General features: G+C 40.3%; 1 protein-coding gene across 5 annotated transcripts in view; it reads left to right on the top strand.

The window, feature by feature from the left end:
* MTUS1 (microtubule associated scaffold protein 1) overlaps positions 1-16,427 on the top strand; it is an 88,933-nt gene that overhangs the window by 46,894 nt on the left and 25,612 nt on the right. For 4 of the 5 annotated variants that reach the window (XM_054382885.1, XM_054382888.1, XM_054382886.1 and 1 more), the window contains one exon: positions 11,586-11,803. In XM_054382885.1, the coding sequence (XP_054238860.1) occupies positions 11,586-11,803 (218 nt within the window). Of the gene's footprint in view, positions 1-11,567; positions 11,804-16,427 lie in introns of all 5 variants that reach the window. The other variant, XM_054382889.1, reaches the window with a different exon arrangement.

The following is a 16,427-nucleotide window of genomic DNA, read 5'->3' as shown; positions in this document are numbered from 1 at the left end:
GAATGTGGAGGTGAGAAGGGATTGCACTGGGGTGGCAATTAATGGGATCTGGTAAGGGCTTGCAGATGGTATGAAGTAATCTAGGTGGGATTTCCTCTACCATTTGACTCTGGATCCTGCAAGAGGCTGCAGAGTGAAGGGCCAAAATATGTCATGTCCTGTACTTGTGATGAAGCAGTAGAGGGCACCAGACTACACGGAGCAACTTCTTGTAGAGGAGTTGGAAATGGAGAGAAAAGACAGGAAATAGGAGTGAGGAGGAGTGAAGATCATCAGTGTTCAACATCACTCTGTGCTTGGTTCTTTGGGCAGGTGTGCCTTTCAGGAATGGGGAAGGGAAAGGGGTTAGTGGAGTGTCTGTCACTCATTTAGTAGCCCTAACCCTTGACAGTGCATTAGCTAGGTGAAAACCTAATTCAGTTCTAGATGTTACTTCCAGTAAACTTTACTAAATATACTGTGAATGCAATATTAACACAAAATCAGTTTGTGTATTAAGTGTTCAGGACTCAACTCGTGGTAGGCCCGTGGTACATAAAGTAAAAAGTGTTATGGGCACAAGACTGAGATTTCAGAGTATTAGTCAGGCTTGCAAATGTACGATGCATTTAGCAAACAGACATCTGTCTGATACATTAATTACACACTTAATGACCAGGTCTGGGACTCCGTAATTCTTTGTAAAATGTTATTTGTGGAGATTATCCCTTCCAATCTTCTAATCTACTATAAAATGTCAGCTTTGCTATTTTGCAGTGTTTCTTAAATTCTTATCTGCCATCATCACTGACTTGACCGATGCACTACTACTAGGGTTGACAAAATGTGTAGCCAATTTGACATGCTTTCACCTGGTACTAAGTTCATCATCATCAAGACTGGAATGTCAGTCCACCAGCTACTAATGAACTAACAAAGGAATGTGTAATGCTAAGACAGTGTAAAGCAGAGTTCAAGAGTCATGATGACCAACTTTCCTTGAAAACTTGCTCTTGAAAAAATGCATAAGCTGGTTGATCAGGGACTTGCAGCGATTACATGAGTTGAGCTACACCTTGTCTCTGTGCTTTTAATTTTGGAAGCCATCAGCAAATTGAAAATAATGCATTTTCTCTGATGTAGTTTAGGTATCTTTACAAACATCATAATCTACTTTCTTGCTTCAGTATAATGATAATATATGTTTTTAAGACATAAATTACAATCTTCAGAAATGTGAGTGAGGCTTATGCAATATGGAGATTTGAGATTCTCTATGCTTAATAAGTAAACAGCAGAGCATACCAAATTTCTGGCAAATGAAAATGTGTGTCATTAACATGCTTCCTCTAAGAGGAAAAGTGCTGTGTTCAGGCAGTCAGTAGTGCATTTGACAGTGTCCTAAAACAGTTGTACAAGCTCAGGACCCATATTCCATAGGACAAATCACATCTTAGGGTAACAAAGATGCATCAAGGTTAATCACTTGGATGAAAGTGTATTTGTGTTTGAGAAACACTGAGGCTTTAATAGGTGACTAATTGTAATGGGTATGTACCCACAAGGAGCCTGGTTCAAAGGCTGTAATGTGGGTAAGAGTATGTTGGGGTAGGAATTGGAAAGAGGATGTACTGAGGTTTATCTGGGAACATTATTGCAGTGTCACGCTTGGATTGCTGTTATTTTTCTTTCCTTGAATTCATGACTGCCCCCTGTGTCTCTTGATTGCAGGAAGAGTTTCTCTCCTTCCCAAAAAAACAGGCAGACCTTTGGGGCATGCTTATGACCCAACAGGAAAAGTCGAGACTGTCACACTGTGAGGCAGAGGGCTTGCTACACACTATAGGTTATCACTAAAGAGCCTGAAAGAGTTTGAAGTGTCAGATTAACTGGCAATGAATAGGTTCACATCTGACTTAAGAAGAACCCTTGTGCAGGAGTTAAGGACTGCTCAGGGTTGCTGAGTCTTTGCTGATTGTGCAAAAGCTCTCTTAGAAAGGTATGCAGTTGGAAAACTGGCCTTTCTTCGTATCTCTTAGTTTTCTTGGATTTGAAGGTTTCCTCTTCCAGTTTTTTGTGTGATAAATGGTAGCCTTGGTTCACATGCTCCGTTTGTTCTGTCAACAAGCAGGGAGCTAATAAAAGCTGTACGTAATATATTACAGTTTCTGGGTTAACAGATCTAGGCTGCAGGACTCTGCTGTGGTTAAAAAATATTTGGTTTGTTACCTAACGGACAGGGAAGCGTTGGACATGCTAATAGGCTCTGCCTCAGCAGAGACCTGCTTCTGCCAGTGTGAAACCCAGTACGACCAGTGCTGCAAGATATGTGTGTTAAGCATGCAATTAAAACATTCAGCAGGCACAGAACTCCTTGAAGTATGTAAATACATCTGAGACTTTCCCTTCCTTTCTGCTATTCTGTGTATAAAGGGAATATCCAGTTCTGTGGCTAGAAATGAGGAACAAAAAGGGATTTAAAATGCTGTACTGGGGCTAAAAGTCAGTGCTATGTAATAGTGTAAGTAAACGGATGAATAGGCATGAGAGGACAGACAGACATCAGAAACAGTACTTCAGGCTGCATGTTTGGAATATATGATGATTCTGCACTTCTCCTCCAGGCTGTACTAGCACTTAAGAAAAAATGTGCTGAAAAACCTTTTTACTTCTGCAAAGAAAGGCAGATGGATTTCTGCTGTGTATGTTTTAACCCTGCTATGTCAGTTTAAGCATCTAGGTCAGATTCTACCTGCCTGCAGTTAAATCTTGTTCAGTTCCTGCAAACTTTTTAAAAGCCTCTGTGATGGTTACTGTTTGTGTTGTTCAGAATAGCTTGAAAAGGGTTTGGTGGCAGCTAAAATAAGCTGATGTTCCTGGCTAGTGACTAAAGAAGAAAATCTCAAGAGGTTACAATAAAGGGAAAGGAGGGAAAGCTGCAGTTCTGCTCTAGAGTGCATTTAGTTGCCTTGAGCTTCAGACCATGTTGATGAAAGTGCTGTTTCTGAGACAAGATCAGCTGAATAAGTAGCTAGAAGAGTTTCTGAGGTGTAGCATCATCTTCAGAATTTCAGTTGGGCAAATTATGCAGGCACAACTCTGAAAAATGAGATTACTTTCCTGTTGATTGAACTGGCTCATGACTGATGTGCTTGATGTATGAACAGAGCAAGTTGGGACTGTCTGCAGTAGCTTATACAGACAGGCCTAAGGCAGAGCCTAGAAACAGAAGATTACTTCTTCAGGAGTCTGTGTTTGTGTAGTCACCAGCCTCTACTCTGAGGCACATCAGGAAGATGTGTGTTCACCACTTGCTGAGCTGGATGCAGGCAAAATTTACAGTTGACGAACCTATGGAGTAAATCAGGAGGTAGAAGGCTTCCATCCAAGTCTAGCCTATCAAGCCCTCTGCAGAAACTATTAATTTAGTTTTGTAACTGTTTTCCCTATATATTTGTCTGAAGCTGCTCCATGGGTTTATAGCCCAGAACAGCTTCGAAAGAATTTAGGGTGACAATTTACAGCTAGCCAAATTTCCAGATCTTCTCAAAGATAATGTATGTACTGCTGCAGATTAAACCAAACAGCTTCCTTATCTCTATGGATGTTCTTAAGTCTCCCTCTCTGAAGTGCCATAGCTTGTCACAAGGTAGACTTTAAAATCAAAGCCATGAAATCAAATGGTTGATCAGCCTTGCTGCTCAAATAGCTTGTAGGCATCACAGCAGGGGGCAACACGGAGAGAAGGATGGTGGGAGGGTTGTAGAGATTTTTTTGAGGATGCAGAACTAGCTGTGTAAAGATTAACAAGGTGAAGTTATGGACTCAGTCATGGGTTCAGATGTGACAGTGGCATTTAATAACCCCTGAAGGGGAAAAACCCAGAATCAGACCCTTTGTCATGCAGTAGGGCATCAATGGGGCTAGCTCTCTTACAGGAGGATAAGATCAAGCATCTGGAGTAGAGGTCAGGAGTGTAAGTCTGTGTTCTTCAAACTCTAACAAAACCAGGCAGACCTTTAAGTTTAATTTAATGTTTATCAGTGTATTTGGAGAAATTTGATGCAGCCCAAAACTCCACTGAACACAGTTAGCTCTGTTTCATGACTGTTAATATTGTACAGGATGCATGTTTGGTAATGCTTTCCACAACTTGGGTCAGTGTGTGTTGTGGGACGTGTTGGCAGCAGTTCTTTACCTTCATTTCACTATTTTAATTGTAATTTAGCTGATTTCATAAGTCTGAGTATATATCTTCTTTGCAAGAACATACTCTTGTACAAATGTTCCCTCCTGTGTAGCAAGTACTGTTCTGCATCCCTCTCTAGACCTTACTCCCTTTTTTTAATTTTTAGTTTGGTCTTTCTTGTTAATTCTGAAACTTCTTTGCCAGCCTAACACCAAGAAGTCCAAGGATGAGATTATTTTTATTTTTGACACTTTGGTGTTTTATTGCAGTGGGGGAGTGTGTTCAGTTAGTAGTTATAATTAGTTGTAAATCAGACTTTTTGAAAAAAGGGAAGGTCAATATATAGAAGCAGCTAGGTGCTTCCTCTTTTGTGCTTGGAAAGTGAAAATATCTGGCTGCTGTTTGAAGGTTGATCCTAGTCCTAGTTGCACAAATTGGTCATCCATACAGAATTTGAAACCACCCTGGTAAAGTAAGATTTTTTTTGGTATGATTTACTGTAAGTTGTGTGTAAACTTAGTATTTTATATTTGCTGTATTGCTTAATACTGTGAAATATAATTTACTGTGGTTTAAGCAAGTTTCTGTGTTGAGTTCCAAACTATGCATGGATTTTCTCAGATGTTTTAACATGAGGGATTTTATTCTTGTAATATTTGAGCTTATAGAAATAGAGATTGTTTGTGTTTGCTGGTAGCTAGTTGTGTAAAGGATTTCTGTGTTTTCAGAAAGCAGAAGAAATATTTTAAAAGTAATAAAACTAAAACACCACCACACTGAAAAAAAAAATCCAAAACCAACAACAAAGCCCCTAAACATCCCACCCAAATAGGCCAGTTTTTATTTCAGAAGAAGTTGCATCTTTTTTCTCTAATTTACTCTTGAGAGGAAATCCTCATCAGTGTTTAACTTCTGTTAGTGTATGAAATCAGGAGATTTTTCACCTAAACAGGAGAAAATGTTAAAATACCTGAAATGTATCGAGGCTAGAGATGGCACAGTTGGAGCAGAAGCTGCAGGAATTGGTGATTCCCAGAGTTTAAATTCTGGATTGGGAAGGTTGTGCATTGCTGAAAGCTATTGTTTGTGTGTCATTTGTTGTGAAGTATTCATGTTGAAAGACAGGTTGTGAATTTCAGAGTACCAGCAACCTCTGTAGACTTTCAGTCAGCTTTGTAGTATTTACTCACAAATTTAGTTTTAGGTAAGTTTTTGAAAAGTGTCTTCCAGAGTGCAGAAAAGCAAAGGAAAGCTGCCTGGAAGCTATGTAAAGAAGGTGACCTTCTAAATCACCAGTGTCCTTAGATATGAGATCTCTTAGTTTGAGTGAGGAAAGTAACACACACACACTGATAACATTCTAGGAGGAATTAATATTTCCATATAGAGCAGGACTTGTTTCCAAGGAGAGCTTTTCTTCACAGCTTATCTTACAGCAGAGAGCACTTGGCAATCAGAATGGGTGCATACATGGAGAAAGAGAAGTGGGGCCCTTGGGGCTGCCAGGAACTTAGATCTTGGGTGGTTACATCACTAAGCATGGTGAATAAAATCCCTCTAACAGAGGGACCCATTCTGCGCCTGTATCATACTAGAACCAGTGGACATCAATTCAACTGGATTCCAATTTGCTGACAGGAGGTGGCTGATAAGATCTTTGCAAATCCTTTGCCTCCATTTGTGAGAGTTTTAGGAACAACTAAGGTATGGGGAAGGTTGGAATGAAGTGTTGTTACACTGCTCACCTGAATTACAGAAGGGTTTGGTCTAGCACCAGCAGAAATATTGCTGGTGCTCATACCTGGCACTCTTTCTTTTGTCAAAGATGTTACCTGAATTCAAACTTCAGATTGTGCTTCTGCAGTCTGTTTTGTGAACCAGTCCTTAGTGGTAACTGTATGTAAATATTAATGCTGGATAGCTATTCCAAGAGCTCCTGAGCTAGAAATGGGGCAAGGGGCTGAAGGAGGAAGAAACTACACCTGCAAGCCTGTAGCTGTGCTGAGGAAATCTCATCAGAGATTTCTGACCTTCTAGCAGGTGATACAAAGACCTGGAAAAAAGCTCCACTACTGGCATCTTGTCCGTTAGGGGCTGTGATACCACTGTGATAGCAAGACAGGAGATAACCTACAAGCTGTGAGGCACTCTGTGTGGACAACGTGCCTTTGATACCTTCCTGGTCCTGTGAGTATGCCTGGTCTAGTGTAGGAGGCAAACTGGAAAGTGAACAGTAAACTTTCGTTGCAGGCTCTGAATGCTGGGTGTTATGCTGAATGCCAGCTCGTCTCTTTGAAGGCAGAACTTGACTTCTTCCATGGAGCAAGATCTACATTGTGTTGTTCTTTTTTTTTTTTTTTTTTTATTTGCTTCCCAAATTGAATCCAAGCACTGGGTAATTATGTTCCTGTGTAACACAACAGCTGATGGCCTGGTGTCATTAATATACCATGTTTTACATAGAGCCTAGACCAATTATGAGTCCTGTGCTTAAAAGTAAGAAACAATAGCTTTTACATAGTTAACACAGACCTGGTAGCTGAAAGGGAGCATCCTTAGTGTGCCAAAAATAACTCATTAGTCAGTTTTCCTATTTTGCTGGGGTAACTATTTATTGTTTAGGGCTAGAGGGCTTCCCCAGGATCTAGGTTCTTCTAAAGATTGTTAAAAGAGCATGCCTAGCTGTGGGAATGAGGAGGGCATTCAGTGGGAATGGACAATGTCCAAGGTGGTCACAGATCTACTCCTGAACCCTCACTGCAAACATTAGCAAAAGGACAGGTGCATAATCACCATGTTGAATACACAACTGTAATAACTAAGCACTGTTGAGCTGTTTGTTTTTCAGCTCCTGCAGGCAATTCTGGCTCTGTTTGAGCCTTTGTGTTGGAAAGAAAGGGCCGCTGCTGCCTTGCAGCGTTTGACTGTGTTGCAACAAACCTGGTTACTGATGCCCAGACATACTTTTATTGATGCGCAGATCAAGTGACTGTTGGGAGTGGCTTTTGGGGTGACGTCCCACCTACAATGATGTCAGCAAAAGATTTAAAAAATTCAGGTGTGGCATAATCTGCCAATTAAACTGATTAGTGCTCTGGCAGAGGCCTGAGAAGGAGCTCTGGCTTCAGAGCCCTGCTTATTGAAGTATTTTATTTAGTGCCTTTGTCTCACCCTGCACTAGATTTTTGCCTAGTACCTTCATGGCAGCATGCTGTAAGCTGAGGTAGGATATCATACCAAGGGCTATGTACCAGCTCTCTGGCTATCTGGGGAAATCTGCTGCCAGCTCACGAGTGTTCCTGACTGCTTGGAAGCTGTGACACTGGAAGAGGTCCTGTGACTGCTGTGGGTTTGGGATGGAGTGCCTTGCTGCTCTGTTGGCAGAAGTTAAAGCTAGTCAAGAAGCAATGCAGGCTGGACAGAAGGAACTAAAGCGTGATGTGGAAACATCTCAGAAGGAAATCAGAACAGTGTTAGCACTGCAGAGGAGTCAGCAACAGGTGAAAGAAGATCTCAAAGCAGAAGTGAAGTCCAGTCACTTGGATATAAGAACTGTGCTTGAGGAAATCCAGCGAGTAAGAGAAGAAATGGAAACTCGATTAAATACTCAAGCCGACCTGGTCTTGCTGATCAAAGAAGTGAGCACCAATTTAACATGTGTAGACAAAGCTTTCCAGAAAATGGAGGAGAGGCAGAAAGTGTTTACCAGCCTGCATCTTCCTACAAGAGAAAACGTTGAGCAAGGATGTTTCTTTGAAAGATACTTTCAGAAGACACACACAGGTTTTGAAAAACCTGTGGAAGCTAACAGTTTGGATGAGGAATGTGTAAAGAAGGTGCTTAGGGGTAAGAAAATGGTGACTGCGAAAGTGTGGGGAGAGAAGTGAGGCTGTTCCTACTTGCGCTTTTCAAGTAGTTTGTTTAGGCTGTTTGGAATGCTTTTAAGAAATGTTTGGATTTTTTAAAAATTTAATCTCTTTTTTAAAGAAGATTATTTCTTGCTAGTGTAGACATTACTGCACAGACCTTCCTAGCACATGCTATGAGAGGCAAAAGAAGGCTTTAATTTGGACATGTACACCAGAAAGTAGGTGATAAATATTTCATGTGGTAATCCAGCAACAGGGCACAAGATAGAGAGGTTCATGAAATTACAGAACCAGGCAAGCTCTGTGATAGCCAGTCAAGCATGGGCAATAGTCCAGCACTTACATTTAAGTTTATGGAACACACCTTACTCTACAGACAGTTGTGTATTTCTTGCTTCTGAACACTGTTAACTAGAACAGCTACATACGGGAAACAATCTGCTCTATGGAAAAGCTTGGGATGGGTCTAATATTCTCCCCAAAAAACTGGAATCAGCTGCTGCTGTCCGAGTAGCAACTGTGCAGAAAGTGGAAGAATTTTTGAACCTTCTCCAAAGACATGGGATATTATTTTTGCCAGGAATATAATGAATCTTCTGTGAATGATCAGTTGATCAAAAGAAAAGGCTTAGTGTTTGCAAAATCGCTGCTATATTTTTTCTTTTTTTTCTTTTAGCGATATGAATAAGGATAGACATTAGCTGGTGATTCTGTCTGGTTAATGTACTATCTGCTCTGCTTGAACATCTGCTTTTCTGTCTTCAGAAACTGAGTGCTTCAGCTAGAGTTGGTACAGTGTTTGGGTTTGATACTGTTGGAGAGGAGTCCGGAACCTAACTGAAGGGTGGAAGTTGTTCTGCTTTACAAGGTAAAGCTGACAAGAAAGCAGAAGTGAGGAGGGCTTGTGCTGGTAACCAATACTGGCTTTAAATTATCCCAGTACTGATGTGTTGTATCAGTAATTAGACTTGCAATCTTTTGTTTTAATGAAAGCATGACTTTTGTTTTGACACAACAGCATGCTTTTATATGAATCTGGAAACAATCTGTCATTGCCCAGAGGTACACAGGCCATAAATAAGCATTGAAGTGTCACTGGTGTTAATCTGTAGAGGCAGCTCATGCTGCAGAGGGTTCATGCTAGCAGAGAAATGCTTTTCAGCATTTGAAGTGGCTGTGTCTAGCATATATCTGATAAAATTGCCAACAGGAATGTCACTGAATTTCTCTAGTGCATGGGTTTTGTTCAGCTTTTTTTAGTGTAGTATCCAGGCTTGGCTTGGTTGAATGTTTGAATGAGCTTCTAGGAAAGGACTTGGTACTCTGGGCTCCATGATAAAAGCAGTGGTGTGGAGCGTGGAGCTGTCTGAACTCTGAAAACTGTGTATATCTGCAGTCATCTTGTTCGTGGTTAGCTGTTGTATCACTGCATTTAAATTAAATTAGGTAACTGTATATGATGTTAGGTTTTTTCCAGAAGGAAAATTGTCTGCAAACATTTGTTCAGGTTTAATGCAGCTCTGACAGGGTCAGATGGGTGTAAAAGTAATTTCATGTAGTTAATTAAATGATATCATTACTATCTGTATCGGTGAATTTACCCAGTACCCTTAAATCAAGAGTGTTCTAGTTCCCTATTTATTGTAAGTGGAGCATTCAGGAAGGGAGGTGGAGTAAATGAGTAGGAGTATATGAGCCATTAGGACAGGGAAGGACTGACTCTTCATGTTTATTCTTTAGTCCTTGCTCTTTCCCCTTTCCCCCTCCCCCCTCCTGTTCTTGATTGTTGTCTCTTGTGTCTTTTTTGAAGGAGCTTCAGAAGGTAACAACTATTTTCCCAAACACAGTATTCTCCATACAATTGCTGGAGATCTGACAGGGTGGCTCTCAAATGTGAACTGTCATTCATTTTAAAGATGTCTACTCAAAGGACGTTATGTCTGCAATAGAAGAAAAGAAATGGCCACATTTACTTAAAATGGAGGTTCAAAGCTAACTAGAACTAGCAGCCAAGCTTGATCTTTTTCCCCTGCAGATTCATATTTTGATTTGGGTTATCATGTTGATTATACCTTTTAATAGCTCTACTATTAAACTGCAGGATGTTATGTTTCTGATTGAAACTCTTTAGTAGTTAGCATCTCTGAGCGGAAGGGCAGTGAAATCTCCAAGAATACAAGAGCATCTGCCCATGATAAAGCAGTATGGTGACAATTCTCTAGCTATGAAGGAAGACAGTAAATCTTGCCTAGAGAGGATTTATTTGGAAAATTAATAGGCTTAGGAGGAATTTTCATACCAGGCTCAGTAAGAGAGGCATAAAGGACGACAGTATTTTGAAAAAGAAACTTGTTTTCAGGTGCTTTGAAAACAAGTGGAGTCTGTGCAAGGCTGATGTATTAATGCAATAGTTGAGCATCAGTCAGGCTAAAATGAATTTAGAATTGAAGCTTTTGTTATGAACACTATCTCCAGCTGTGTGATTGAACCTTGCACCTGTGGGACAATTCCTTCAAACCCTGGGTTTCAGAAAGGATTGATGAGCGAGTACTTCTGTTTGTTAGTTTATCTTAGTTTATCCCTGTTTTTCTGCATGCTCCTATTTTTTTTTTTTTCTTTCCTTCAAATCTCATCTCTCAGGTCTTTCACTTTATCTTGAAGATATCTTGTTAAGTTGAAACTGAACAAAGTAATGTGCTTAGGTGGCTTGATTAAATTGGCAAGGGTTATGTATTGCATCAGCTTTTTATTGCAAAAGTGTTTGCTTGTTCTATGTGTGATCAAATAGGGAAGGTTGGCCCTCTCTGCACAGCAATTCTGTACTCCTTTTCCAGTCTGAAGGCAGCAGGAGAAGCCTGTAACCTTCATGGTGTTTACGAGTCAAGCACTGGATTATGTAACATGGTTTCCTCTGACATGAAATGATTGTGTGCTGTGAAGGGATTGAGGTTGCAACATAACTGGAAATACTAAGTTAGCAATGTAACCCTTGGACCATGAATAGTGGCAGGGCAAACCTGAAATTTATTGCATTTTAGAGCATTTTTTAAAATCTCTTCCTTGTGACTGAAACTGCTGATGCTAAAAAAAAAATAATCAGACCTGAGCTTCAGAGAGGGGAGGTTTTGCAATGAAAATTTTGAAAGGAAAAAGTCAAAGTCTAGGGAAAATGGGTTTGAATTCAGGAGATATGAAATAATATATTGCAAATGGAAGTGGTCAAATTTTATGCTAGAAGTTACTGGATAGGTTGGATGACAGAGATACTACATTTTATGAAAATATTTATTCAAAGCCCAGTATGAAGAGTATGTTGAAAAGTAAGCCACAGAAATGGCTGAAGGTGAGAATGAAGTACAAAATGTACACAACATTATGGTGCTAGAAATTAACCGGGCAGATGATAGTGTGTGCTCGGAACTGCTACTGAAATAACCTTTTCTCTTCATAGGTTCAGAAGAATTTACAATTACTTTTTCTTTTGCACTTGTGTTTCAAATTTTAAGTTACATGAAGTGCATGGTAATTAGTTGTTGTTTTTGTTTCAGTTGACAAGGGCAAGCCACGGAGTCCTAAGAGCTCATGCATACAGACTCGAGCCTCCACAGATGGGCATTCACCGGTCACAAAAACAGCTGCGTTGACGCAGTACAAAACAAAATGTGAGACCCAAAGTGGAATCATCCTGCAGCTGAAAAAGTTCCTGACATGCAGCAACCAGAAGTTTGAAGCGTTAACAGTTGTGATCCAGCACCTGCAGTCCAAGGTAAAAATCTTGCAGTTAATCATAGAATCATATAATGGTCTGGGTTGGAAGGGACCTCCAAAGGTCATCTAGTCCAACCTCCCTGCAGTGAGCAGGGACATCCTCCATTAGATCAAGTTGCCCAGAGCCCTGTTGAGACTGACCTTGAATAACTCCAAGGATGGGGCCTCAACTTACCTCCCTGGGCAACCTATCCCAGTGTTCCACTACTCTCATGGTAAAGAATTTCCTCCTAACATCCAACCTAAATCTACTTTTCTCTAATTTAAAACCATTGCCCCTTGTCCTATCACTACAGGCCTTTGCAAACAGTCCCTTTATGACCTTCTTATAGATTTCCTTCAGGTACTGAAAGGCTTCTATTAGGTCTCCCTAGAATCTGCTCTTCTCCAGTCAGAACAACTCTGGCTCGCTCAGCCTGTCCTTGCAGGAGGGGTGTTTCAGCCCTCTGATCATTTTCATGGTCCTCCTCTGGACCTGCTCCATCAGGTTCCATGTTCTTCTTGTGATGAGGGCTCCAGACCTGGATGCAGTACTCCAGGTGAGGTTTCACCAGAGCAAAGGGCTGCAAGCACACAGTGTTGCCTCATGTCAATCTTCTCATCCACCAGAACTCTCCCAAGTCCTTTTTCTGCAGGGCTGCTTTCTATCGCCTCATCCCCCCATCTGTACTGATAATGAGGATTGTCCAGCCCCAGGTGCAGGACCCAGCACTTGGTCTTGTTGAACCTCATGAGGTTTACCTGGGCTCACCTCTCCAGCTAATCACTTCTGGCTTTTAAGTTTTCTACCCCTTCTCAACAAGGGCTTCTGAAAATATCCGTAACATCTGTTTCTGTTTTCCTGTGGAGGCAGCAGTAAACCTGCTCCTGGCAGCAGATGGACAGGAAGAAAAAAAAAAAAAAAAAACAACAGACCACAACATATTAGGTTTTATGGCCTTTTTGCAGCTTCACATCACTTTTAGTTTTAAAAAATTTGTGGTCAGAGTCCTTCAGGGTTGAGTACCTTTCCAAGTATATGCTTCAAGTTCTGCCCTTGTAGGAAGGAGAAGTTTCAACAGATAATCTGCATGACCTTGCTTTGTTGTCTGACACTGGATAGAAGAGGTAGATACGATTTTGAGCTATTCAGAATAAAATGTAAATTATACTGGTGGTGTTGATTTAATCCTGCATTATTGGTGGTATCCTAAAATTATCAGCGTTTCATTTAAAAAATAATTTAGAAATGTAACTAAAATGTAACTAAAATTCTGAGTGTAATTAATATGATGTGATCTAATGTTAATTTGTTCTAGTGTATTTGACATACATAATGACTCAATCGGTTTGAGATACACTAGATAGCTGTGGTCTGTTCTGAAAACTTCTGAGAGAAGGAAAGTCAAAAGTGAAGAAAGTTGTAAGTTTTGGATTTTTGCTGCAACGGTTGATGCAGGCTTTAATAGCATTTTTTCCTTGCACTTATAACTAATGTTCCAAGACTGATATTAATTTTATTTCAGCTTTTCCAGTATCTGGTGATTTTTGTAGTCTGGTATACAAAAAAGTGCTGAGTTGTCTTAGAGTGCTGCCAGAAACATAACGTTCTCTTCTTGTGTGATATCTGCTTGCTCTCATTTAATCTAAAGGTACTGCATTTAAGTCCAATTCTGATTCAACTCAGTAAGAGTAAGTGGCTCTGAGCTAATTTTGTGGGCTTGCTTTGCTTGGGGTTTTTTGTTGTTGCTGTTTATTGTTTGGGGTTTTTTTTAACTCTTGGTTAGAACACCTTCATTTGCTAAGGATCTAGTTTAAGATCTTCAAAGCAATTTGATACAGGATTTTTGGATGTCTGTCAGCTAATACAAAATTGTGAAAACTGTATGTGAAATTCTCACTGCTAAACTTCTGTGCAGTCTTCTAATTACTGTGTAATAAGCACCTTGATTTTTGGGAACTTCTGTAATTAGATGTCTTGCCCTAGACTCTCCTCTCATATTTCATATTGCAACTTTTTAAAATTCAGGAATGCTTAATCAGTGTCACAGTCGTCTTCCTATTAAAAGGTCATATTTACTTCCTCCAGGCTATTTTACACACCACGTAGTCTAAGCATGGTGGGTTTTTTTTTAATTTTTTGTTCTTGTTTTTGGGGGGTTGGTGTGGTTTTTTGTTGTTGGTTGTTTCTTTTGGTTTGTGGTGGTGTTGGTTGGGGTGGGTTTTTTGTTTGTTTCGGGTTTTTTTTTTTTACAATAACAGGAATGGTTATTTAAAAAACAAAACCAGCAACAACAAAATAACAAAATGAGGAGGGTAGGAAGTGATGATGAAGATGGAGGGAAGAAAGAATTGCTTGGAGAAAACTAGTAATTTTCTTCCTTCTTACTGTTCATTTTTTCTTCTGCAAATAGAAAACAGAAATTTTATTTTTGCCAAATTGTGTAAAATGAGTAACCCTGTCTCTGAACACATGAAATTGAGCTTTGAAACTTGGTATTGAGGTTTTTCTCTCCTTTGCCAGGATAAGATATCTCTGGCTGAAGAGTCACTGTCTTACTTTTGTGTACTTATCATGGGGTGAGAAGGACTCTTCTGCCATGGAGATATTGGAGATACAAGGAATGCTCAGAATCTGATTAGCTGGGGAAACTTCCTCTATGGTTTCTGGGTTTTATGGATTACTGTGAAGAGCTTTGTAGTTTATTTTAGTTTTTACCCATTGTTTTATTTGGCTGGTGGTCAGTTTTGTTGGGTTTTTCTGTTTGTTTGTTTCGGTTGGGGTTTTTTTTATGTAGGTGGGTTTTGTGTGGGGTGGTTGGGTTTTTTTCCCCTTTCCTTTCTGGTGAGGTGTGGTGTCTGGTATAACTAATTTAATCTCAACTGGCCATACTTCTTTTTTTCTGGAGTATCTCTATGGGTAAGTGTAGTTTTGAAACTCTTTGGGTAAACCCAGGGATAAACTTGGTTGGGATTTAGCTCATAAGGCAAGGAGCCAATTGGAGATAGCTTCAGCTTTTCCATAAAAAAAAAACTACAACAAAAACCAAAAACCACAAATAAAACACAAAACCCAAACACCAAAACCCAACCCAAACAAACAAAAAATCACCAAAAAATCGTGTTTAGCTGATTACACAAAGAACAAAGCTGTGCTTCCATCTCTCAGTAGGGCAAGTGTGAAGTGACACAATGCAGTGTAAGCTGATTGAAGCAGCTTCTTGTAATCAGAAGAATCTGCTCTGCACCCCTCTGTTGCTGATGTGTCCTTGCAGAAGGCTGGTTTCACTTGCAACTACTGGAAAGCTAACCCTGCTAAAGAAAGATTATATCTTTGCCAGATGAGTGACATGGACCATCCTAATGTGTGGTCAGAGACCATGTGAGGGTGAGACAGGGTTGAGGACATCCTGCCTGGCTGGAGAAAAGAGCTGGAGTGAGCTGTTAGGTCATTTCAAGGATGGGCAGCTCAGCCTGAGCCTCTTGCCAAAACCTGCCCCAGCCTCTCCCATTTTCCTTGCAAAGCTGAAGTTATTAATCTGTTTGGTTTGTTTTCCTATTGTTTTGTTTTGTTTTTTTTTTTTTAAAAAGGTCCCAATGCATTTCCACACAAATTTAAAGTTGCTCCTTATGAACTCATTTTGAATATGGTAGCTGTGAATGGAATCAGGACTTGCTGGCAATGACTTCTGTCAAAAATGCAGCCAGCCCATCATGGAGTAAAGTTGAGAAGCTGCTGTTGAAGGGTTAAATGAGATTAAGCAATGCTGCTGTGCTGTTTCTAGCCCAGCTGGAATCTCTCACAAAACTCTGCCTGAGTTCAAACCTGTTTGTTGCAGCCATTATCTTGAGCTGTCAGTATCAACAACTGGCTCTGACGATACCTTCATGCTCAAGCTGTCAGGGTTTATCCAGGGAATTTATATACCTCACTACCTTTATGAAGACTCTTCTGAACTTAAAAACTTTCAAAAATTGTTTCTACTTCTCAGGAGCTGCCAGTGCACTGTGTTAACAACAGATAGAAACGCTCTTGGTAACCAGAATGCTTGATGCAGGGAATGGTGTAGCTGGAGAGAACACTACGATGCACCAAGTTTTTTGTTAGAGAGCTGCATGTGCACTGGCAGTGTCAGAAACATACGTCAAACTGTGGGTTAGTCTCAAAAACAAGCTTAGTCTTTCCACACTACTGCATTCCCCCTGATCCTCTGGTAATTCCTGTGACTTCATAAGTATTTTCCTGTTTTTTTTTTAAGTTTAAATGAGAAAGGAAAAGCGCTGCTACAGAGGAAATGTTGAAATCAACGGTTTACAGCAAGAGCATGAAGTGCCAAGGAAAGCCATCTACCATTAACCTTTCATTGTATTAAGCTCTGAAATCTGCACCACTGCATTTGAGTTATCTTTTAACATTCTCTGGTATTAGTATTACATTTTAATTTTGAATTTATTACTTATCCTTCCAGTAACAGATGTGTTCACATAGGTTTTTGAAAGACATGGTTTAGCATGCCTGCAGTAAGTCAGGCTGTGGCTGCCACTCCTGCAGCCCTGCCCTCTCTTCCCTTTACCCTCATGTCTGCACGGGCTCCTGCTTGCCTGGCCTTGAGAAGCTAATTTAGGCACCGAGTCACGAATTA

The sequence above is a fragment of the Indicator indicator genome, chromosome 8, assembly GCF_027791375.1.
Source record: "Indicator indicator isolate 239-I01 chromosome 8, UM_Iind_1.1, whole genome shotgun sequence".
Taxonomy (NCBI): Eukaryota; Metazoa; Chordata; class Aves; order Piciformes; family Indicatoridae; genus Indicator; species Indicator indicator.
Note: the sequence above shows the minus strand (reverse complement) of the source record. Positions and strands in the feature narration are given on the sequence as shown.